Source organism: Bolinopsis microptera, chromosome 5 (genome assembly GCF_026151205.1).
Source record: "Bolinopsis microptera isolate Bmic1 chromosome 5, MBARI_Bmic_1.0, whole genome shotgun sequence".
Lineage (NCBI taxonomy): Eukaryota > Metazoa > Ctenophora > Tentaculata > Lobata > Bolinopsidae > Bolinopsis > Bolinopsis microptera.
Genome location: NC_087076.1, coordinates 279,177 through 305,397, shown reverse-complemented (window position 1 = coordinate 305,397; position 26,221 = coordinate 279,177). Strand labels below are relative to the sequence as shown.

The 26,221-nt window shown below is 37.4% G+C and overlaps 2 protein-coding genes across 2 annotated transcripts in view; one reads left to right on the top strand and one right to left on the bottom strand.

Annotated features, from left to right (window-relative positions):
• The window catches only part of LOC134815886 (EF-hand calcium-binding domain-containing protein 6-like), a 32,522-nt gene extending 6,407 nt beyond the window's left edge, over positions 1-26,115 (bottom strand). Inside the window, exons 1-19 of the mRNA XM_063824476.1 lie at positions 25,935-26,115; positions 24,162-24,298; positions 23,226-23,495; positions 21,736-21,872; positions 21,382-21,610; positions 18,664-18,812; positions 18,426-18,536; positions 16,721-16,841; positions 13,363-13,533; positions 13,028-13,249; positions 12,724-12,881; positions 10,133-10,325; positions 9,849-10,004; positions 9,283-9,517; positions 6,893-7,080; positions 6,581-6,699; positions 5,333-5,563; positions 3,162-3,428; positions 786-990 (exon numbers count right to left, since the gene is read on the bottom strand). Of these exons, the coding sequence (XP_063680546.1) occupies positions 786-990; positions 3,162-3,428; positions 5,333-5,563; positions 6,581-6,699; positions 6,893-7,080; positions 9,283-9,517; positions 9,849-10,004; positions 10,133-10,325; positions 12,724-12,881; positions 13,028-13,249; positions 13,363-13,533; positions 16,721-16,841; positions 18,426-18,536; positions 18,664-18,812; positions 21,382-21,610; positions 21,736-21,872; positions 23,226-23,495; positions 24,162-24,298; positions 25,935-26,082 (3,447 nt within the window). The 5' untranslated portion in view covers positions 26,083-26,115. The remainder of the gene's footprint in view (positions 1-785; positions 991-3,161; positions 3,429-5,332; positions 5,564-6,580; positions 6,700-6,892; positions 7,081-9,282; positions 9,518-9,848; positions 10,005-10,132; positions 10,326-12,723; positions 12,882-13,027; positions 13,250-13,362; positions 13,534-16,720; positions 16,842-18,425; positions 18,537-18,663; positions 18,813-21,381; positions 21,611-21,735; positions 21,873-23,225; positions 23,496-24,161; positions 24,299-25,934) is intronic.
• Positions 1-26,221, top strand: part of LOC134815899 (cilia- and flagella-associated protein 53-like) — an 889,273-nt gene that overhangs the window by 739,457 nt on the left and 123,595 nt on the right. The window lies entirely within an intron of this gene.

Genomic DNA, 26,221 nt, shown 5'->3' with positions numbered 1-26,221 from the left:
TTGGGTGGGCCCTCCTGGGCGTTGGCCATGGCAAAAAAAATTGTGCAAAGTTTCAGGAGTATCTGAAGATTTGCAGGTAGATGTCTTTAAATGACTGGAATATATGTACATATAACATAGTACATATTCTGAATGATGCAAGTAAAGGTAATTTTCGATTTAAACGGTAGGAGAAGATAGATTTTTAGACTCTATTTTCAGGGCGCACAATTTAAATTCGCTCGCGCAGTATAACTACATAATATAAACTTTGACCGGCTAGGAACAATATATTTCATGGGACCAAAAGCAGCTGATAGAAACCTCTCCCCGTGGTCCATAAACAACTATAAAAATAAATTCCGAGAAAAATTTCGTGAAGATTTTAACAAAAAAAATACGGTTAAAATTGATAGCAGAATGTTTCACGAATTTTAACGAATTTAAAAAAATGTGGCGCGGCGAACTTAACGAATTTATTTCAAAATTCAGCCTATAATATAACTTTCTGTTAACTAGCAACAAAGATATCCTCAGCTATGATAATATCTATTACACTATTGTAATAGTCAAAGTGTTGTAAGAGATAATCGAGTGAAGCTGGAACATAATTCTTAATTGATTTGATGGATTTCTCATTTATGAGTGATGATAGCAAGTCATACCGAAAATAATTATCTAAATCGGGCATTTCAGGGATTGAGTAGTAAGCCCAAACGTGTGCAGATTGAATTTCATCTTGGTGTATCAATATCGACCAACAGAGAGAAATTGTAAACCACCAATTAACATATTATTATACTCACATTAAACTGTTTGTTAGTCATGATGAAACAGAAGTTATCCAAAACTCGTCTCACAACATCCGCCCCCACACTCGCATACTCCAGGAGGTCCACCGCTCCGAACGCTTGCAACAACACATCCTTTATCTCAGAGATACAGTATCTCATTCGGACTTCCGCTTCGGTCGGACTGATATCCGGGTAGGAAGAAATATGTGGAGCAATCCTGTTGAAGCATAAAATTAAATGACTCATTAAATACTAATCAACATAAATCTTTTAGTTAATAATACAATTTTTTACCGCTAAATATATCTAGGGGGGCTCCAACCTCATTTTTCCTCATTCGGGCAGCCAACAAAAGGCAAAATCGGTTTATTCGAAGTCATTGCACTATAATTCGAGGCTCTGCATTGTCTCCCATGCTATTTAATGGTTTATTAGGGGTGATGTGGTCGCTGGGATGGGGCAATCCCAGTTTAACCTATTTATTCTCCAAACTTGGGGAAAAGCAATACCATCTTAAGGATGACCTAATAAATCATCACTGGCTATAGATGTTAAGAAAAGGGTTGCATTCAAAATCTTACTGCTATCTCACAAGTCCTTAATAGGATTGACAGGTCAGCTTATCTGCAAGATATGCTCAGGTACTCTGAAGTCACATCATGGCCACTCATTGGAACTTTATTGGGGGGGGGGGGGGGGGGGGGGGGGGGCCAACCATATTAAAGTATATTAAAATGTAGGATTTTTCCCGATTTTGACCCGGGGATATACTTTAATATACTTTAATATACCTACAATATACTTTAATATATCCCTATCTCCTTGGAGGCCTACATCAAAAATTGTTGCCCAAAATAAGCTTGAAATGCAATTCTTAATCGATTCCAAAAAGTTCTTGAAAAAATATTGAAAACTGATGGAGTTATTTCAATTTTAATGAAGTCATTTTGGCTAGTATTCCGAACCGAGATATTATGTGCAATTTTCCCAATTTTGTTCATGGAGGTCTTTTTACTTAGTATCCACTATATTCAACAAACACTGAGTTATATCTTTCACATAGAGTTAGTCTCATTAAAAAATATTGAAATTTTATCGAATTTGGGCAAAAGCGAATTTGGGCAAAAGCGTATGCCCAAATATGGGCATATTTTTTTAAGCTCATAGCTCAGCCAATTTTTGACCAATCTGGATGGAAATTCATGTACTAGTCCTAAAACAGGCTTATCTTGCGAATCTGAGTGAAAAATATAGTTCATCATGTAAATCTTAACGAAGAATATAAATCTTCTAATTGTAGGTATATTAAAGTATATTAAAATGTAGGATTTTTTCCGATTTTGACCCGGGGATATACTTTAATATACTTTAATATGGTTGACACCCCCCCCCCCCCCCCCCCCCCTTTATTGATCCATCCTTTAATACAAAGTTTGGTGATGTTTCTTTCATTCAAATTTCTGATTGTTTCTGAATAGACGCAGTAAAGACAGATTAATGGAAATAAATATGAAAATTATGAACTTAACCTAGAATTTAGATTTGCCTCTGTTCTTGAAATATGAGGTTAACTGTTAAAAAAAAAGAAAATTAGGAGTAAAGAATCGGTTAACCTCGTTTATCAAAAAAAGTTAAGCAGCTACAAATATGTGAATATCAGCTAAATTTTGGTCATCAAAAAATGAATTTATTTAAAGAATAAAATTTTTGTAAATTTGATTGACTGTTTACCCCCCCCCCCCTCTGGCCTTAACTGTTTGTATCGTGATGATTAGAAATGGCCAAAACATATTATGTCGGGAGGTGGGAGGGGGAGGGCAAAATCCGGAAAGCAACACAGCAAGAAGAAAGATAACAGAGAGGCAATGCTTATTTTGAAGTTTAAACCTAGCAGTAGCATTATAATGAGAGAGATCAGAGATGAGCTAGAAACCATTATATTACAAGATTTTAGTTACAAGTATGTACATAATAACAGGGTGTAACATATTTTATACTTTTCAGTACAGGGGCTCGTCTACACATGAAGTGATATTTATATAGGTTTGTTTACTTTTTCAGTGAGGGACCCACCTTTCACACATGACGCACACTTCCGATTCGCAGTAGTATAACACATTACCTACTCCAATTTCTCAATCAAACCATATTTAGCTCCCACGTTTCGCACTCCCCATTGGTCAATGCCATTCCCGCCATTTTTGCTTCACACTAGATACATACCTACACACTTCACATCATTTAACTTGTTTACTGTTGCAGCATTCCACGTTTATGTAATCATGTGTAGTAATCCCCCCATGTGTCACCCCACTGTAAATGATACTTGAAATGATGTATAACCTTGATGAACACTGACAACAAGATTTAAAGATGAGAATAACTTGCCTGTTTTCGACTGCATCGAAGTTGTCAATGCCTGGTGGAGTAGATTGGGCACTTTCGAAGAAGTTGAGGAACTTTTCGTAGCTCATCCTAGACTTTTTGTCCATACCACAGCGTTTTATAATAAATTCAAACTGATCGTCGTCGACCAGAAAGTTAAAGTCAAACAGAATTCGCCTCAGATCCATTTTACGGAGGTAGCCCAGATTTTCACGATCGGCAGCCTTGAACGCCGATCTCAAGCTAGGGTAATGCTCATGCATGTTGAGCCTGAAAATAATTATGCCTTATTATAACGAACGTGATCAAGATGTGCTTTCTTTGCTGGCGTGTTTACGTAGCAACGTGATGGTGATAACATAGAACAAAATAAAATAATAATTTAACTGGCAAAACACTGCGAGAGGCAAAGTATTTTAATCAATAAAAACGTACCGCGCGCGCCGTCTTAGTAGTCGAGTCCGGACTTTTGAGACAAGTGGGACAGATCTTGGAACATTTTTTTGGCAATTTCAAGTCTACAAAATGAAGCTTTTATTATGTTGTTTGGTTGAACAACCAAAAAACATAAACTGTTTTCAAGAAAATTGCCGCATTTTCATAGAATGAACAAAAATGAAAATTATCGCGATGATGACATTTTGGAGCTTCCAAAACGCCATAAAAATAACTATAGCATATGTAGGTATATAGGCTGTCTTCGAAATGAACGGAACAAATTGAGGAATTCGATTTAGGGCTTTATACACGAGCCTTGTGCATTTTTGCGACTTTCAGCTTCCATACCCTAACTTGTAACGGTAACACGACATCTGTCCGACAGCGACATCTGTCCGACAGCACTATTTTCTTGTGTTTGAAGTGATATCTCAAATTTGACACAAATTCACCCAAACTTGCACAAATTATTTGTCTTAAAGCTATCTTACTATCTAGAAAGTTTCAAGAAAATTGTATCGTTGGATCTCCAGATAAATGCCTTGGTACCACTGCAAACCACCGAATTGGAGATATTTTTTGTGTTTAAAAGGTGATATCTCAAATTTGGCACATAGAAACTCGCTCAAACTTACACAGATTATCCGTCCTATAACCACCATACTTTATGGAAAGTTTCAAGAAAATCGTTGGGTAGGATCCGACATAAACTATTGTCCGAATAACCTATTTTCTGAGTCGGACAGATGTCGCTGTCGGACAGATGTCGCCGATAAACTTGACGAAATCCCCCCGGCAACGGGGACATGAAAATTGACCAAAAACCGACCCTTCTTCCTGACCAATTTTAGCTCGCAAATGGAGTTGGAACCTCGCGATTTTTACCAGGGTTGTAGAAAAAGGACAGGAATAGAAGACAGCATTCTTAGAATTTTGATTGAGGCTTAAGATTTTGTATAATTAACATCGGAAGTGAGGTAAATTTAACGTTAGAATAATGGCGATGTTTCATCAAAGGTTACCTGCGTCGTTGCTTAGCAACATCAAGAGATTGCACGTGCACGAGCAAGAACATATTAGCAACGCGCGTTGCCATGCTTTATGAAACGTCATGACTCAAGCTCACATTTACGCTCACGCTATGACTATTCATAGCTTTGGTTGTGATCGATATTTTTTGATGCGGTAAAAAGTATCGTTTAGGGAATCCAAAGACTAACAACGCTGTGATGATGAAGAGATTAGAGAAATTTCAACATAAATGATTTTTCAAATTTCCTCGAACAAAGCTTTTGACTAGCGGGTTTCTAGTATATATATATTATATATATATATATATGATATAGTCACTATATATTGCATTTGGACACGAAGGGAAACACACAATGTTAGGCGTCACTATATGTAGTAACTAACTACGATGGTTCATTCACACTATCTTACCCAATTTTGGTCCCAAGGCTCCTTTGTGACTAAAATTAGCTTCCAAAAATATGGTTTCATCAAGTTACGCCGTCGGCGTAAAATTTTCATGCGCCGTACAATAGTGTCATTCGTGGAAAGTACTTAGTACCACCTTAACATCACTCCACCAACTTGTTAGTTCAATACTACTTCTATGAGCTGACATGAAACTTAATCAAGGGAATTAATGTAAATGTTATTTAATGTTAAAATGTTAAACTGAATGTTAATGGACACGATGTTAGCCAGGTTCACTTAATAAAGATTATAACCTGAATTTATTTTCCAAGTCATCATTACTCATGCACTGTAGCGTGTTTATCTGATTAAGAAGGAGGTCCTCTCGTCTACAAAGCTGTCCGGTGTTAAAGTCAGTGGCTGCATCCTGGCTGTTTGTCACTATGTTTGTGCTAGTGCCAGCGTTATCTCCCGGGTTGAAGTCGTCGGCAGCTCTTCGGACAAATTGCTCGTGGTCTATGAATCCAGTGCGATCATCATCGAAACTGAAAAAAATAATCTCCTATCACAACAAACATGGTAGTATAGCAACCGGGGTAACTAAAGAATTAATACTTAGGGGGGGGGGGGGGGGGGGGGGGGGGGGGGGGGGGGGGGGGGGGGGGGTCATGAGTATTTTTGAGAATTTGTGAATCTGAAAATTTGACCATTTTCGCCGGGAATACTCAAAAATGTCTCAAAAATTATTTTTGAATCTGATAAATTCAGGATTTTCCACTCAAAAATAGTGATATACCGATAACCGAATCATTCTTCATATCAGTGCAATGTGGTCCAAAAATACTCAAAATCAATTTTTTTCCCTACTCTTGCCGAAGGCAAAAAGATCGTAGGGAATAAGTAATCGGGTTTGGATATATTATATATGAGGTGGCCCGACGGTCCTACGTTGATGACAAAAGTCTGCTCCTTCGCAATATAGATCACTCCCCTATAATTAATTGTATAGGAAGCGTCTGTTATGCTGCGCGCGATGCTAGCCATGTGTTAATTAATTACAGTGAAATTCCTCCTCGCAAAGTTATTTTCCGCAATTTTCTGGATTCATTTAATGTTGATGCGCGGCGCTGCATTGGTCAAATTAATCGTAAATTTTTACCATGCACGAATCCCACTCATTTATAAAGAACATAGTATGTAAATATGTTGCAATTTTTTCCAGTCAAACTTTGCACTTAAAAGAATTAATGGTACAAGTACATCGTAAGGAAAATTGATCGTGCGTGGTTTAACCGCGGCGAAATTCTTGTTGAGAATGAGTATTCGCCTCTCCTGGAAACTTTTCTCAAAAATACTCAAAAATAATTTTTAAGAATGAGAATTTGGCATTTTCGTCGGGACATTAAAAAATAGTCATGACCCCCCCCCCCCCTACTTAATAGTTAGTTAGGGAATTGGTTAAAACTAGTCACAAGTTATAATTCATAGTGTACTCGGGCAGAGGGTTTCATTTTTGGTGATCTCAGGGTCTAGTTCTAACAGACAACATTTTAACCGCTTACTGGAGCCAAAGTTTCTGGAATTCTTCGTTACTGATCGGAATACAGAAGTCGTGTAGAGCTTGTTTTAATTTCTTCTTGCTGAGTTTTCCTTTCCCATCCTTATCCAGCGACATGAAACACTGAAAAGATTAGGTTAATCTTCTTTTTCAAGACAGTAATCAACCTTCATCAACCTTTATCAAGGATCCATTGATTTTTTCCCTACATTGCCTTCGGCAATGTAGGGAATATTTATAGAGAATACTTATAGAGAATAAGTATTCGGGGTTATACCTAAAAATAACAAAATATCAAAACGAGGAACACACAAACCTTACTGAGAGAATAATATTGATCAAGGGCCTTCATTCGAAAGGTTTTGAGAACCGCTTCTCCAGTCATTCTATCAGGAAGTATAATGTCGTTAGACCTGTGCACTGATACAAGCCACTTGTGGTTAGCTACATCCTCTGTTTCCTCGAACACTGTCACAAACTGTTGTACGTTCACTCTCTTCTTTCCTTCAGTATCAAGGAGTTAATGATCATGCTTTCAGTAGGTAATTTTATTAACTTACTAAAAAAGCATATAAACGGGAAATGCGTGCGTAAGTCTTGATTTGTGAACGGCCGCTATTATTCCCGTCTCGACCTTTATAGTCTATGGAGACAGATTCGTGATCAGTATTTGTTAAAATAACATAATCTGTAGCAATGGTTAAGTTTCATGTCGAGAAATAATGCTTAAGAATAAATACTGTTATATCACACATATATTTGTTGGGGACCGGCCCGAAGTACCAGCCAATGTTTACTCAAAAATATATGTATATAACAATTATTACGAATTGAAAGGACCGAGTCAACCGGTGAAATTGATTCGGTAATGCTTGCGGACGTGCCTATGGTATTAAGACGAGGTTGTTATCAGCATTGCCATTACGGTTAATGTTCCGCTTTTATTTCCTTAGTCCCGCTATATCATTATATAACATAAAGTTGGGCCATTCGTCTGCAATGCCCTCGTTTTGTTGATCAATAAGCATGCACCTTTTATAGATGTTAGGGTCGAAGAGACTCGGCAAAGAAGTTGCTGCGACACTATATCGGTTTATTGCTAATAATGGACATTTATAGAATACTGCATTATTGTAAGGATGTTTACCGTATTCATCTGACCATTGTGATGTGAGACTCGAATCCGGGTCGGCGACGTTGAATATTGGTGCACTGTTAGGCATTTTTTTCTTTATAGAAGTGGGCACTAGACTTTCAACTTATGCATAAAGACTAGTCATTCTTCACGATGATACTGTGAACTGTTAATATTTTGTGTACATAGAAGCCGGACTTGGTAATTGCTGGTGGAGTACCATCCTTGTACCAGTAATTAACGAAACCAAGTAGTACTGCTCTAAGACCTATATGGGACTTGGCAGCAAAACCCCATACGAGGGAGCAGTAATTAAGGTGAGACTGCACAAAGCTGTGATGCATTTGTAAACGTGCTTTCAGAGGCAAATATAGACTTTATTTATAGACTTTTATTTATAGACTATTTATAGACTTTATATAGCCTATGATATTGTATCATAGGCTACTTTAAAAGTTTAAAAGTTAAAAATCTAAAAATTTCACACGTAGGACCAAAATCGATTGAAAATCGCTAAAATCACTGAAAGTGATATTTTCACGATTTGTCTAAACTTTGGGGTCCCGTCGTGATTAGAGTTTTACTTAAAAACTTTAGATACTCGTCAAACAGAATATAAACTACACACATACTAAAATTTACGATGATTCAACTAAACATTGGATGCGCACGCAACTTCCACTCAAAGTCGTACGTCCGCGTCGGAAAGATGAGAATTTCTAACAAAATTTTTTGATGTGATAAAAAGCAGTTGATAGCTTATCATCTTCTCATTGAGTTACTGTATTATTGTACGTTACATTTTTAAATGGCCCTGGCAAGTGCCTATCGTTTTTGTCACGGGATACAAATTATTTTGGCGCTATCTTAAGCTAGGAAGGATAGTTTTGATGCGGTAAGAAGCAAATGATAACTGTCGTGTTCTTCTTGACATATGAGTAAATAATTTGAGGTTTTTTTAATTGGGCCCTGGCAAGTGTCTCTTGATTTTGTTCACGTGATATTAACTATTTTAGGCTATGACTCTACTTTATCTTTTTTGAAGCAGCAAGAAGCTTCTGGTAACTTTAACTAACGTCTTTCAGATAGAATAGTGTTCACAATTGTTGGGCTCTGGCAAGTGCACGGTAACTTTCACAATAGTAATTTTGGGATTAAAGGGTTCATTCGAGATCAAAATTTGCTTGTAGTTTGTAATACAATAGTTTCAGTTAGTAGAGTGAGACTCCAAGGATCCACATAGTTTTGTCATTGGGTGAAAAGCATTACCCGGAGGTAGTACTCGGCAATAACGATTCGATAAACCTCAGCTCATTGGACACATTAACTACCGCCCTTATCCCCAAGTACGCTAGGTATCGACCCGAAAGCAACCCAAACAGATTCCTACAGAGTGTGCTTGATGTAAAAAACATAAACTCATTACAATTCACAAGCCGTGAATGAATGGGAAAAGCATTTCTAATCCTTCATCCATTTGATTTTTGTGGCACCACAAACTCCATGGACGAAAAGAAATACAAAAATATCAAGTAATTTTACTCAATAAAGTTAACTCGCACTTCACCTACCGTCAGATATCTTAGCCCACATATCATTGATATCTTCTCTCTTCATAGGGATCAGAAGCTTTGTCAGCAAAGAAACCAAGTCCGTCCTGTTGACCAGCCCGTCACTGTCTCTGTCCATGGCGTGGAACGCAGCCCTTAAGTTTCTGTAACTGTTCTGGATCTTGGAGTTAAACAATTTCATCCCTTCTTCACAAGACAAACCTTCAACTGGTGCCCCCGGAATGATCTTTGGTGCCTGGTGTTTTTTTTTCACGTTAAGGGGGTAGGGGTCTTCGTGAACATTTCCTCGAAATCAACTTTTTAGTAGTTTTTAATAGTGGGGATAGGAGTGATATCTATCAGCTGCATTTGGTCCCATCGAAAAATATTGTTCCTAGCTAAAGTTAAAATGTCCCCTTGCCCCTTATATATGTATATTGTATTTAATGTATATTGTATATTAAATGAACACTGACAATGTATTCATTAGCAAGCTTTTAAAACAAAGCCATATCATTATCTAAATTGTTTAGAATATCCTGTAATCAACAGCAAAATGGAAGGCTCCTCGAAAAAATCTCTCTTACCCATGATGTCCTCATTTTCTCGCCATATTCGTCATTGTTCATACGTTGGAAATGATCTAGGAAGTCCTGATAGGATAAGGACTTACCGACTTTGATCACTGTGCACAACTCTTTAAACTGAACATCATCCATGACGAACCCAGCTTTTAACAAAAACTGAAAAACGGGTTAATAAAGTGATTTTTGTTTAAGTCGATGACAGTCGCACAGATATACATGCTTCGTTGAAATAGAAAGATTCCGGACAGTAAACTAGATTTCCGTGAATTCAAGAGTATACCAACCTTCTTGAAATGAGCTCGCGTGATGCGTCCCGATCCGTTTTCGTCATATCTTACGAACAGTTTGCGCATATCGCTTGCACGCTGATGTAGGTAATCCTGAAGCTGCCCCAATATCTCACCAGTACTCTGTGATTTGGTGTGATCCAACGCACGCTGTGCTACAACCTCCAACTTTTCTCTATGCTTTTGCATCCTGAAATACATACTGTGTAGTTTCTTTGTGTAGTGCTACAGAGTACAGTTTAAATTTAAAATCCTTAAAATGTGATATATCACAATTCACATAATCTATACATCCCTGGAATCTTTTAGAGCTCTTCTAAAAGCTTTCCCATTTAAACTGTCCCTTAAGGTACTAAGTGCCGTACGTGACGTCGACTAAGTGCAGTTTGGACTTTACAAAAAGGACCCACCCACCCCCTTCACAGTACTAACTGATTTTTCAGATAATATTTAGGACACCCACCCCCTTTTGCCGGCTTTTGCGGTACTAACTGAGTCTGGGTATATAAAATAAGATACTCACCCATAAATTGCTTTAAACAGCTCCAGAGGCACATATTAGGTGCGATGGGTGCGGGATCGCACAATTTACCGTTTTACGCACATTTCCGCATAATTTATTGTTTTCCGCACATTTTGTAATTTTCTGCATATTTCCGCATAATCTAGCATTTTCCGCGTAATTTCGCATAATTTTGAAATTTTCACGTTAAGATTTTCGAGTGTAAAAACCAAAATATGTTAAAAGTCGGGCCCTTTCGGGACCGTGACTCAGGCCCTTTTAGGACCGTGACTCAGGCCCTTTCGGGACCGTGACCCAGGCCCTTTTGGAACTCATACCTAGGCCACGTGACCCAGTTACCACGTGACCCAGGCCCTTTCGGGACCCTGACCCAGGCCCTTTCGGGAGCGTGACCCAGGCCCTTTTGGAACTCCTGCCTAGGCCACGTGACCCGGTTACCACGTGACCCAGGCCCTTTCGGGACCATGACCCAGGCCCTTTCGGGACCGTTACCCAGGCCCTTTCGGGACCGTGACCCAGGCCCTTTCGGGACCGTGACCCAGGCCGTTATGGAACCCTCGTCGTTACCGTACTTCGATCATAACTGCAGCCCTTTTTATCGGGTAATGAGCTCTGTTCGTTGTAGCGTTGGCTTTATAGTGGGCTTAATGGATCTTTGATCAAATGGTTTACAAGTACTGACGATCAATGCCAACAAGCGTGTCACATATTTGCGATCACGCATGGGATCTGATCGACTCTATCAAGAGGCGTCTTCAAATAACTGTCTCCTGATCTCTACCAGATCAAGTCGCTGTTCTCAGATAACTGAATCTCAATATACGTTCAATCATGGTCTTAGTAAAGAACTACACCCTCAGTAACACATAAACAGACCTATTTTTGATAAGAGCGGCGGTTATACGTTTAGAATTTCCAAAGTCCTTCAGAAAATGCAAAAGAAAACCGCACAATTCCCGCACAAATTTCGAAAAAATCGCATAATTGCCGCATAATTGGTAAAAATTTACCGCACCTTACCGCACATTTTACCTTTATAGTCGGGTGCGGTACCGCATAATTTCGATTTTTTTACCGCACCTAATATGTGCCTCTGTCCAGCTCATTTAACATTGGAAATGGGCAAATTATACCCACTATTTAGTCGGGGTTTTGTTTTCAATGTACCTTACAAGACATATTTATAACGTACGAAATGTGGCGGTTTTCCGAAAATTTCGCCATATTTTCGGACCGCCAAAATTTCGGTCGTCGTAATAGAATCCGTCGCATTATCTTTTAGCTTATTTCAATGACTGTGCCTTCACTGCTTTATTTTGTTTCTAAAAAGTAATATCAAGTAAAATAAATAAATAAATTCTGGCATCTTGGGACAAATTATCACCACACCAATGACGAATTGAATGTCAAGCAATACAGTTTAAATTTGCATTAAAATACATGTATGTGCTAACATGAAAGTCTTTAATACAGAGTACAGACTAAGTTTGAACATGATTTTACCGAATTTCAGAAATTTCCTTACTGCTTACTGTCACAAAAAATGATGAAAAATACCCTTATTTTCTGTGACGTCCGAAATTTGACGGTTTTTGTTCAATTTCGCCATATTTTCGGACCGCCAAAATTTCTGTCGTCGCAAATTAGGCCGCCATAAATATGTCTTGTAAGGTAGTCAAATTAGATAAAAAGTTACAACAAAATTTTAAAAATTACAAAAAACTCAAAAAAACCTCAAAACCCATTCCCAAAATTGAAATTCGAGGTAAAATAGGTTTTTTGGGGTTGGACACCCAAAAAAACCATGTACCATGTACTAACTGTTTTTCAGGGAAATGAGCAGCAGACCCACCACTTAGTACAAGAGTACTAACTGCGTTTTGGAAGAAAATATGACCCACCCACCCACCCAACGTCACGTACGATTCTGACCATATGATCCCCCGGAGATGTTGCAAGAAAACCACCGCTCAGAGAAACATATAATATTATATAAATCATTGGATATTAATATTGGATTAATTCATCGACTGACTCCGAAGATGATATAATATGCTTTTATTACCTCTCAAATTCCGAGGCAACAGTTTCTTCTGCAATTTTGTGACTCAAGCCGCGGTCACCTCCAACTATATCTGCACCTAACACTTTCATGAAGTCGTAAAACATTATTGTATCGTCAGAATTTAGGGCACACCGATCGGCTAATTTGTCAAACTGCGCCTGATAATATAATTAGACTCAAAGATTGAAATTCAAATTCAAAATCTGTTCATTTAAAAAAGACGTAACTGTCTTTTGTTATTACCGATCAAAAAGAATTATTTCAAAGAAATGTAGCTTATCTACATAAGAAACGAACACCAAACCTGGGAGAAAGGAATATTGAATCTCTCCAAAAACTTTTTCAGCTGGTTTTTGCTAACAGTACCAGTGTTATCTTTGTCGTATTGCTGAAATGCCAGTGCTACCATCTTGCTCTCGTCCGTTATTTTCTTGGCAAGCAGTTTCTCGAATTCAGAGTCTCCCAAGTGTTTAGGAGTCTTATGTGGGTTTGTACGATGCACTGAATTCAGCCACTTGTGAGCTGCCTGAAAAACACAGAAAAAAGATTAACTGGTGTTTTAATTGAGATTACAAGAACTAAAATTAGCCATTTTTTGCCCATGAGAATACCCTGGCCCTCAAAAAACAAAAGACTCACACTGGATTCTGAGTCCTCGAAAAGTTTGAAGAAGTTGAGATACGAGACCGACCCTTTGCTTCCAGGATCGAGAATTGTCATCAATTTGGCGAACTGCGATTCCGTCATTCGAAAACAGAAACCATCTATCACGTTTTTAAAATCTTTTCTCGAAATCTTTCCGCTTCTATTCTGGAAAAATAGAACAATTTGAATAGCGGTGATAGCACGCAGTTGTATATATAAATCCAACCTGATTTTTTTGTGAAACTTGTTTTCGAGATAGCAGTTGTTCAACAAACGAGGACCCGGACCCGTAACCAAAATTCGAGGGGTCACGGACCCCGGGTGCCCGCCATGCTCATTTTTGGCCCAATTATGCCTAATGCCAATTTCCAATCACCTCGACTTCAAACATGCCCAAAACAAAGCTTATGGGTATACTTGAACTTGAAGCTTGTCGTCTCCTGAACTTGTATATAAAGTTTCATCAAGATTGGACAAATTGGCCAAGTTATGAGCCAAAAACCATATGCCCATATTTGGGCATACGCACCAAATATTTTGATAGCTTTTAGTCCACAAATTGGTCAAGTATCAATATTTTTGAACGGAACCTATTTTGAAATTCATATTAAAGTTAAGGCCACAGGGGGGGGGGGGGGTCCGAGGTCGAAAAAACGTTTTTTGCCAGTTGGTAGACCACATACTATCTGACGCTTGCACACCACCCTTAGCCCCCCAGAGCGCCTAGTTTGTCGTAAAATTGAGGTTAACTATTGCCTTTTTAATCAGTTAACCTCACAAATAACCAGTTCTTAACATTTTGTTGCTCTCATCACAAGTTAAACTTATCAATGGGTATCAATTGGCCATCCAATGTGAACAAAACTATTATAATATGTCCTTTATTTGTTGGAAAATTGAGGTTAACATATTTTCTCAGAATCAGTCTTTTGACTCTCCTGAACAATTTATTTACCACCTCAAAAACCTATCTTCTCCTAGAGCTTTTATCCTTTTCACCTCAAATTAGGAACTTATGTTCCTGACAAAAATTTGATAATTTGTTATGTAACGAATGTTGTAATTTTGCTCCTAACTCTTTTTATGAGGTTAACCATTTTAAATTTTGTAACCCGCACTCATGGTTAACCTCATATCTCAGCTTTGGAGCAAGATATCATAAATCGTTACATAAGAAAAACTCAAAATACCTTGAAGAACATTGTTGCCAAGTTACAAGGTTCTAAGTCATAAACTGAAAAAGAAGATAGATTTTGAACACAATTTCATTTAAAGTTTTCATTTACAATAGAATTACAGGTAAACCTCAAAATTCAACGCGTAATATCTTCAAATAGGAAACTTTGTTTTCGGTAAGGACAAAAGCATTTGAAAATTTAGATCGAGCTCTACAACATATCTCAAAATCTCAAAATTGACCTCGGACCCCCCCCCCCCCCTGTGGCCTTAAAGGTTAGCATAAAATAAATATTCCCTATGATATATTTTATTTGAAAATTCAATTAATTATTATAATTGTATATGGGAATCAAGCGTTACATTTCAGCCATGCAAAATAACACCAGTGTTTGATGTACAACTAATGAAAAAAGTGGTATTGCAATATAATTCGCATACTGTGTGGCCGTATGACAACTAACTTAACTAGTAAAATAAACTTGATTTAATATAATAATTAATTCGACTGAACCAATACATAGAAGAAGCCACATTAACGTTGGGCCCATACAAAAAAAGCTTACAATTTGTTTAAAGATGGATGGGCGAAAAGCCCGCCAAAAATGAACAGAATTGTTTATATCTCAGTTTGCAATATTCGCGCAAGTTATCTCACCAAAGTTGAAATAAATCTATGAGCTTTTAATATTTTTGCATGACATCGGTGTAGAATCGCATAGCAGGCGGTGATTTTCAATTTAGGCGTGTAAAAGATTTGGCAGCCAAATTCCAAAATTTGTCCGAGGTGAACTGCCAGCCATCTTAAAAACAAGATTCACAGAATATCATGCTGGACCCCTTAATACTTAATAGAGCCCAAATTACTTCACAGGAAGTTCAACGACCATCTTGCATATCATTTTTACACCGAACAGTTTTTTGAGAACACTTATTTCTGTAATTGGCAATTTTATGGTTTAAGAATATTTCTCGGAAATTACAGTTTTGTTTGATTGGGAGGGTGTAACTCAGCCATTTCTTATGATATCGAGCTGGAATTTTGCACGAAAAGTTGTTGTACGAAAAGATCTTAGCACATTCCTATCGAAATTTTATTTTGTTTTGTCTGAAGTCCAAAAAATAAAGCAACACAACCTTTTAAGGCCAGAGTAGAGGAGGGTAATAAAGCAACACAACCTTTTAAGGCCAGAGTAGAGGGGGGTAAATTATCATTTTTCCATTTTACACTTGTGATCCAGCTGCTGAAGATGAACAAGTAGAAAAAAACTGCATACAAATCTGACCTTGCGTTGCTGAGATATTGCTCGCCAAAATTTGAGGTTTACATGTAGGCTCTAATTACATGTAATTAACTTAAACTTTAAATATCTTTTTTCCAGATAGAGCTCAACTTTTGGAAAAGACTGGCCACACCCAGGACCTGAAACTTGGCACAGGTGTTCCTTAGACTGTTTTACAAGATTCTATTGTACAGAATTTTAATATTTGCCTCTGTTCTTGAAATATGAGGTTAACTTTACCTCAAATTCTTTTAAAAAACTAATTTTAGTCACAAACTTCGCAAATTTTTAGTCTACAACAATTTTAGTCACATTTTAACGTCAGACAGGTTGAATAAATGATTTGTTGCAATAAAGAAATAAAGCAGATAATTTGTAATAAAATAAAAAATTTTAAAATAAAATGCTATCTTTATCAATTCTACTGAAATTTTAGTCTGCTTTTAAATTAGTCGCCGAAAAATTTAGTCTCAGTAAATTTGGTTTACAACAATTTTAGTCAAAATTTTGACAAAATTTATGGTAGACTAAATTTGTCGTTCTAAGGTACATGGTAATAGGCTAAATCTTACTATATATAAAGCGAGACGATATATATATATCCGTGCCATTTTACTGACACCACGGCATCAACTTTAACGCAACTTTCCGCAAAAACCGTAAAAGATATACAACTGAAACTTTTTTGACTGGTTCAAATGCTTTAATGGCCTTCAAATAAGCATGAAAAAAATAAAAAATTGGCCAAGGAATAATAATTTTAGTGCCCAAAATTTGGACTCCCAAGTGGTGTCAAAAACGCGAATTAAATAGGTAATAATTATTTTAGTCTCTCGAGTCTTGACACCACTTTAGGGTTAGACGGGTTCCTGCTAGTATAGATAATTGCTCACCTCGTCAAACACAAGGAAAGCTTGTCTAACGGAACTATATCCACTGATTATCTTAGTTTTCAATTTCTCCAGGAGAGTATCCAAGCTCACCTCTTCAGTGCTTTCTACTACTGGATGAAACCTGTGGAGAAAACGAAAGTTTTAAAGATTTTATTTAGTACAGGGTGGCCCAAAAGTAACTGCCCACACGCAACCCTTTAATAACTCACGTAATTCTTCTTAGAATTGCACAGAAATTTGAGAGATTATAGATATGGGTCAAACTTAGATTTCCTGTTTAAGTGCCAAGATCACGTATCTGCAATATCTTAGAAGGGTCATAATTCGTTTAAATTGTAAACAACCAACAAATTTTGGGAAAGCACTTTAATTATCAAACCAAACATGTCTAGAAACTTTTAAGTTCCTAGCTGAAAGCGCTCTCACTTTATGGTGACAATAGCAAAAAAAGAGGGATTGGCGTGCCACACCCACTGCACTGTAATTAATCAAATTTGACGAAACTTTCAGGAAATCTAAGTTTGACCCATATCTATAATCTCTGAAATTTCTGTGCAATTCTAAGAAGAATTACGTGAGTTATTAAAGGGTTGCGTGTGGGCAGTTACTTTTGGGCCACCCTGTAGTATATGTAAGTAGTTTAGTTAATAAATGGGATTAAGCGCAAAGGTATGGAGTTATGTCATATGTAGGTCAGTTAGTGTTTTAAGGAAAGTAAGTTAAAAAAATATTAGTTCAATTATTTCTTCGTGTTAAGGGGGCAGGGGGGTCTTCATGGAAATTTTCTCAAAATCGACTTTTTAGTTGTTTCTAATAGAGGGGAGTGATATCTATTAGATGCTTTTGATCTCATGGAAAATTATTGTTCCTAGCCGAAGTTATTGCCGGTCAAAGGTCAGTGTGTGTGTGTAATTGTATTGCGCGAGCGATTTTTGATCGCACGCCCTGAAAATCGAGTCTAAAAATCTATCTTCTCCTACATTTTTTGAGGGATGAAACTTTCAGGATATGTTCTAGGGATCATTTAGAAGAGATGAGCCGGACAGAATTTTGAGATAGGCTTTTTTACTCGATTTTGAAAATCTTGGACCTCAAAAAATCATCAAAAAAAGAGGTCCAAGATTTTCAAAATCGAACAAAAATTATTTAAAGGCCTATCTCAAAATTATGTCAAGCTCATCTCTTCTAAATAATCCCTAGAACATATCCTGAAAGTTTCAGGGTGATTGCTTAAAAAATGTAGGAGAAGATAGATTTTTAGACTCGATTTTCAGGGCGTGCGATCAAAAATCGCTCGCGCAATACAATTACACGAACGCGTTGACCTTTGACCGGCAATAATTTCGATTTTGAGAAAATTTTCATGAAGACCCCCCCTGCCCCCTTAATTCGTCCAACATCCAAGCTGCTAGATAATTTTTGGAGAATGTTGTCGATTTAAACTTAAAGGCAGTAGTTTAGTTAGTAGTGTCTGGTGAGGGAATGTGTTGCAATTCTTGTGATATCTTTGGGACTGATTTGGCAAACCAGTCCCTTCATACTCGTTTGAAGTGAGTGAGTAATTTCCGGTGACTTATTTTCGGTAGTGCTCATAATATAGCACATGCCTGTCGTTACTGAGGCGAGTTATTAATAAAGGTCACTTAATCGCCAATTTTAGGGACACCTATGAAGCTATTAGGTCTAGGATGATCATTAAACGAACCTATGATTCGGTTTTATGACGAGGGTTTGTCCGTAACCACCTACTCTTCTATCCTGCATTTTGTGTAGGAAAACTTCGTATCTAAGCTTGTGCTTTGCCTTTACATCCATCCTGAACGATCAAGCTAAATTCTCCATAGAATGTTACTGTCAGATATTCTGCAAACATTTAAAGTATCATGCCATGATGATTGAAACATTGTTAATCTCTAGGTAAATGCACTGCGCAGGTAAATTACCTTTCCATTAGTGCTTTAAAAACTTGGTCATTCATTGGGAAAGCGAATTTGTTAAGAGCCCTGCGGAGTTGTTCAATTGTTATGTAGCCTTCTCCGTGCGTATCCATAGATTTAAACGTTCTGAACAGCAGCTGTATCTTGTGCTTTATCTGAGTTGGATTCACATATCAGTTAAGTTTATCATGTGGGGGGGGGGGGGGGTCTATTTAAAAATTATTGATATGTGATAGAGTTGCTGGAGCAACAGTGCGAATTTAACCATTTTTTAAATAGTTTACCTCATGATTCAAGGACCCAGTCGAATAAAAGAAATCGCTACACCACTTTTCTAGATAATTGTCCATGGAAACACTGTACCAAACCTCAATATCAGGTAGTGCCTGGTTTTCTCAACTGGAAGGTCAAAAAACGTTAGAGCTGTTCCAGTTAAAGCTGTTCCAGTTAGAGCTGTTCCAGGTAAAGCTGTTCCAGTTAAAGCTGCTCCAGTTAAAGCTGTTCCAGTTAAAGCTGTTCCAGTTAAAGCTGTTCCAGTTAAAGCTGTTCCAGTTAAAGCTGTTCCAGTTAAAGCTGTTCCAGTTAAAGCTGTTCCAGTTAAAGCTGTTCCAGTTAAAGCTGTTCCAGTTAAAGCTGTTCCAGTTAAAGCTGCTCCAGTTAAAGCTGTTCCAGTTAAAGCTGTTCCAGTTAAAGCTGTTCCAGTTAAAGCTGTTCCAGTTAAAGCTGTTCCAGTTAAAGCTGTTCCAGTTAAAGCTGTTCCAGTTAAAGCTGTTCCAGTTAAAGGTGTTCCAGTTAAAGCTGTTCCAGGTAAAGCTGTTCCAGTTAAAGCTGTTCCAGTTAAAGCTGTTCCAGTTAAAGCTGTTCCAGTAAAAGCTGTTCCAGTTAAAGCTGTTCCAATTAGAGATGTTCCAGAAGTAATTAATAGTAATTACAGGTCGAATTTTGATACGTTTTAAAAAAAATTTGGTCCTCTCCAGCAGCTCTATCACATATTTATTATCAAAGAATGATTTTGACCCCCCTCCCCCTTCTTGCTTAAAGGGTATGATATATTTAGTATAACTCTAATAAGGAGTCACGAACCCTTTGGTAAATTGATACGACGAAAACAGAAAGTTTTTTGAAGTTTGATTATCTATACATTTTTGAGCTTTGTAGTGATCAACTCCAGTTCAGTTTTAAAGCTCTTTAGCCGGATTCTAACCGGAAAGCTTACATGATGCCCCCAGGTTAATTCCGTCACACATTTAAGAAATTGTATGACGAATATTTAGGGCACCCTGACAAGGAATGCTGATCTGAGTATCTTAGGGAGCACTAAACGACGATTTAGTTACGTTTACTTAACTAAAGTAAACTTAACTAAAGTGAACTTAACTAAAGTGAACTTAACTAAAGTGAATTTAACTAAAGTGAACTTAACTAAAGTAAACTTAACTAAAGTAAACTTAACTAAAGTAAACTTAACTAAAGTAAACTTAACTAAAGTAAACTTAACTTAAGTAAACTTAACTAAAGTAAACTTAACTTAAGTAAACTTAACTAAAGTAAACTTAACTAAAGTAAAATTAACTAAAGTAAAATTAACTAAAGTAAACTTAACTAAAGTAATCTTGCTAAAGTACTAGCAAAATTGCGCGTTTTGATCTAGAAGTAGAAACGCACTTTTTTAGAGATTTTACCAGCGTATCCTCTAAAATAACCTAATTTGTCCAATTTTACCTTTCTACTTTAAGAGGGGGAGGGGGCACCGAAAGAGCGAAAGGGGGGCGTCTGCGTCAATATTTAACGTTGCGCCATTGGTCAGATGATCAGATAATCTCTTTATCACATCAACAGTTCCTTTTTATAGCTTGAATTGATTAATATAGGGGATATAGCAGCCTATGTTAATTTTTACATACTAACTTGATACTGTTTGGGCAGGGAAAGTCAATTTTTCACATCTTTAGTATGTTTAGTGATTAGAAAAATTATCATTTTTGTGACAATGTTAACATCGACTGCCCTTAACTTTAATGAACTGTATCTTCATTATATCGCGTATATTAAGTTTTCCCGCCTTTCAAACCAAAATCAGAAATATAATGATTTGGGCAATTCATCAAAAATTCCATACAATGTGCCAAATTTAGCCTAACCAAAATTAACCCTAACCTCATTTCCCAGTAACCAAGTGCCTGTACTAATTTAACTAATTACCATTTAAAGCAACGTATTTTAGGGCTATGACCGGCAAAAGAATCTAGAACCATCAAATAACGAGTTAAAGGATTCTGAGGCCCCCTTAAAAGTAGAAAAGAGTTATCGTATTCTGAGTGTGATGAATATCAGGTAATTTATTTACATCGAAAATTTCAAACATTTTCGGAAAATTTGTAAAACAGTTGAAAATTAATCCAGTAACTGATAACATGACGGGTAGGTTTGCATCTCAGGACCGAATGAGATGTCTCAAGATCTGATTTCGTTTAATTAGGTTACATGCTGGGTCCTTAGTTTCGGATATCAGGGTCTAATAAGCTTGTGCTTGCCAATTTAAACAATTATTGAATATTCGTATGGTCACATTTTTAAATAATAGAAGTTAAAAAAGGGATTCATATTAACTTTCCGGCAAGTTCCGGCATCCTAGCTTATCGACGATCAGGAACTAGCTGCTAGTGCTAGATGAAACGGAAACTAACTCCATAACAAAATAAAACAAAAATGCACAATATATACCTTGTTCCTAAGTTTGATTTCAACTTCAACGAGCGGTACAGTTTCACACCACAGTTCCTCGGCAGGCTCCTCCTCGGCCTGTTTCTCCGCATCCCCCTCTTCATAAATCACCAAAGATCGGGTGGGAGTAGAAGATGAAGACTTAATGGGGAGCTGGGTTGCTACAACTGATCTTAAAAAAGACATGTAGTCACAGGATCCTTGTGGTACCTCGTAGTGGGTACACAGCCTATAGAAGGGGAAGGTTTTATGAAGGAATAATGAAATCAAACTGTGCCAGAAATAATAACAACTGCTCTTAAAATAGAATAAACAAAAATTGTTTTTATCTATGAAATACTTTAATCCACCCACTTTTCGAATTGCTCTTTAGTGATGTGGAAAGCAAAGTTCTCGATAACTCGTTTCATATCAGGTCTTTTAATCTTGCCATCCAATTTGATATCGAACATTCGCATAGCTTTACTTATCTTTGGGCCATTCTCTTGCAACTGAAAATTGCAGTAATTACACTTTTATCGTTGCAGTAATTATACTTTTACATTCGTTGCAGTAATTATACTTTTACATTCGTTGCAGTAATTACACTTTTATCGTTGCAGTAATTATACTTTTACATTCGTTGCAGTAATTACACTTTTATCGTTGCAGTAATTATACTTTTACATTCGTTGCTAAATTGTAGCTCTGTTATCGCTTAGCTTATGATCTCTGTTTAATATCCGACACGGCTTGTTTAACCGCCAAAGCCTCACCTTGTAATAAAAGGGAGTTACTAACTGGAATTGATGGTGGGTATAATGAAGAAAACCTTACGTCAGAATTAGTGATAATCCAGGATTAGTGATATCGATAAGAGGGACATTCAACAAGTTAAACATGCAAGAGCTAGTTTTTTTGTTTTCTAACTCGTTTCAGTTCGTTGGTAATTTATAGACTATGAGGATCTACGGAATGGGGTCGATTTACTGCAGAACAGTCTCATAGGAAGTAAGAGGCAGTTTATCAGTGTTCAGGCAGAGCTCTCAGACTGTAAGATTTAACAACTTGAAAAGTCAAGTCGTCTGTTGTTGACTCAGTTAAAACCGGATATCAAATGTACAGTTCAATCGTGCACAATTCACAACCAAACGAGCAAGTAATCTGCAGCTCGGAAACTCTGAAAAGCGTAGTCAAACGCGTTATTGATGAAGAGAACCGCAGTCGCAACGTTGTTGTATTTGTTCTGTCAGACGAGAGCGATAGCGAACTCATTAACACAACAGTTTCCGTGACAAATTAATTTCCGTGACAAATTAATTGTTTCGATGTGACCTTGCTGGTATAAGTGTTTGCAACACGTTTTATGTTCAGTATTTTACTTTTTGTGAGTGATCATACAGGACTTAAAAAAGTCTTAGAGAGCCTTATTGGCATAGTTAAAATTTTACTGGCTCAATAAGCTAGCATTGATCTCTATTCTCTGGCAAAGTAAAGATTAAAGATTATTTAATAATAAATTCTATATGATGGTTGATCAAAAATTACAACAATCATTAATCAGTTATATATATGTTAGGAGGTACTAAGTATTTTGTGCTAATTTTTGAACAATTTTCTATCATGATATTTATGTCATATAATTTTTGAAGTTACCATGATCTTAATTATTTATTTTTCCAAAGCAAACTTGTGGCTAAGAAAAACTCGATTGATCGTGAAGAATCATAACGTATATTTCTGGAATAGGGTAGATATTTTAGTGACCACTGATTATGCACTATTCTTAAGAGATGAAGCGATAGCTCCTGACAGCAATAAAACCTTTTAACCAGCAAAAGTTGTAAAATGAACTTCAATGTTACCTTTTGTTGAAGTTTAGAAACAACGTTATCGAGAGTATTATTGGCCGGTGTAACTCTGCCCATTGTCGGTGTTTCCCGCGTCAAACCACCCTTCTTTATCTTAAACATAAACTGATTGTAGTTCAGTCTCTGGTTGGAAATTCCGTCTATCTTTTTGATCAGCTCGTCAAATTGGGATCTCGTCAGGGGAAAAACAAAGTTTTCAACAACTTTACGGAAATCCTCCAATCTAACAAAACTGCTTCGATCGCTATCAAACGAATGGAACGCCTGCGAGAAAATGATCAATCCAAAACAGTTGAATAATGCGAGAATAGAAATAATGTTTAAGAAGAAACATAAGTATCAGATAATGAAGACAAACTTGACATAGTAAACTATTCCCATATGATTTAACATAGTAAACTACCCTTAAATCATATGATTTAATTAATTAATTAATTTGGATATTTTGAAAAGTTCGTAGATTCCTCTACAGGGTCATCGAATAGTTCGACCGCCCTTTTTTACAGTACAGTCAGTACACTACAATGTAGATGTTCTGAAAGGATATCATTTCAGGCACCCCTCCTCATTTAACCCTCAATGAAGTTTCCTATCATTCGGCTGAGTCGACCGAGGAGATCGCATAGATCCAATACAATGAATCCATAACTACTCGACGACTTGGTGACAAGCAGCTGATAGATATTACTCTCTTCTATTAGAAACAACTAAAAATTCGGTTTTGAGAAAATTTCCATGAAGACCCCCTGCCCCCTTAAGACGCTTGACAGGTTATATACATTATACAGGTTATATGAGAGGCTACACATCCATATATATGTACTGTGGATTGGGTTCATGTGAACCTCTCTATTGTATCAACACTTTACTAACAGTAAATAAACAACTACTGTTGCAGTTGGTTAAATTCTTAAGATGACAATCCTCTACCTGCTTGATTTCAGGGTAATGGGTCCTAATCTTCTCTTTGAGCTTAAAAATAAGCTCATCTCCTGAGAGCTTTTTTTCTGGTAGAGGGCTTTCGGCATCGTCAAAGTCTCCTAGACTCGTTAGAAATGCGTTAGCAACTGAAGATATACTAACAGTGTTAAGCTAAATTGTTCTCTTACAAAGTGGTAAACAAATCCATATGATATAGTTCTATCTATATATATAATCTAAAAAATGGTACCGCGACAATTGACCCCCCGACAATTGACCCCCCGACAATTGACCCCCTATGTAATTACACTGGGGTCAATTGTCGTAAAATCTAGGACTTAGTACGACAATTGACCCCCCGACAATTGACCCCCCATGTAATTTCACTGGGGTCAATTGATCGGGTCAGGGTCAGGGTCAGGGTCAGGGTCAGGGTCAGGGTCAGGGTCAGGGTCAGGGTCAGGGTCAGGGTCAGGGTCAGGGTCAGGGTCAGGGTCAGGGTCAGGGTCAGGGTCAGGGTCAGGGTCAGGGTCAGAGTCTTGGGTCAGGGTCCTGGGTCAGGGTCAGGGTCAGGGTCAGGGTCAGGGTCAGGGTCAGGGTCAGGGTCAGGGTCAGGGTCAGGGTCAGGGTCAGGGTCAGGGTCAGGGTCAGGGTCAGGGTCAGGGTCAGGGTCAGGGTCAGGGTCAGGGTCAGGGTCAGGGTCAGGGTTAATTGTATTAAATTATACTGTCGGGGGGTCGATTGTCGGGGGTCAATTGTCGGGGGGTCAATTGTCGGGGGTCAATTGTCGGGGGGTCAATTGTCGGGGGGTCAAATGTCGGGGGGTCAATTGTCGGGGGGTCAATTGTCGGGGGGTCAATTGTCGGGGGGTCAATTATTGTCGCCCATCCTAAAAAATCTGTGGGTTTGTTCGTTTGTAATTTACGAACGGCTTAATCAAGAAAACGGTAAGAGTTATGGGGCATGGGCCTGGTTTTTTCGGAATATTTCCAGCACAACTCTGAAGAAGCCCAAGCCAACAGCTTAAGTGTTTTAATTGGCCGGTGGTATTATTTATGGTTTTGTACCACATATGTGACATAAAATGCCTCACTTTTCCTCCCTCTTCCGCTCCTCCTCGCTCTGTCCCCCCATTACAGCGTTGCTTCAAGTGCATAAATAGGTTAGTTGGCAGTGGATCAGCCACAAGATAGCCTGTTATGTAATAGTAATACTATAAGCTTAATAGGAGGCACTCAGAATGAAATTGAGGTATGTTTGATCTCAGTGAGTTCATACTTTAGCACAAAATTACAAAAATGTAAATTTATGTGTTTTCGAATATAATAGGCGGGTTTATACTTTTGCATTTCAACTGCGATAGTGAAGTCCCGGCCGTATGCACGGGTTACACTAGTAACATAATAATATGGAAAAGCTTTAATATATTTTATATTTTATAATAATAATAATAATAAGTAGGAATTTATACATCGCTTTATAGCCATAAAGAACTCAAAACCCAAAGATTCAGTTCAAACCATCTAAAGCGACTCATGAGTAACATGTACATAAGAACTTATTTTTATGAAGTATGGATTTTATGATGATACCTCTAAATATATAAAACACATCGAACAATATATAATAATAATTGTTTGTGACAGTAACCCGCCGTTTCATTTCCTATAGATCACATAATTTATGATTATACAATTATGATTATACAATTATGATTATACAATTATCAATATCTATTTCAGATTAATTTACATTATTTAGAATCAACAAAACTTGACTGACCATTTTGAGCTAGTTTTGGGGTGTGGTGGGTGCCACCTGAAAGAGCACTACCTCCCCCGGTACTCTTGTAATCAGCCGGTCGTGATGTGATTGTAGCACATCTTGTTGAAGGCCGCAGTAAGCGCAACTCCGATGCTACTGTTGGCATTTCATGTATCCCTATATAATATATATTATATAATATGTTATAGTGGAATTTTGGGTTATTCTATTTTGATTCGGAGAATCAGTAAGAGTGTGATTTAATACATGTAATGCTAAAATGACTTAACAACTTGATAAATTAT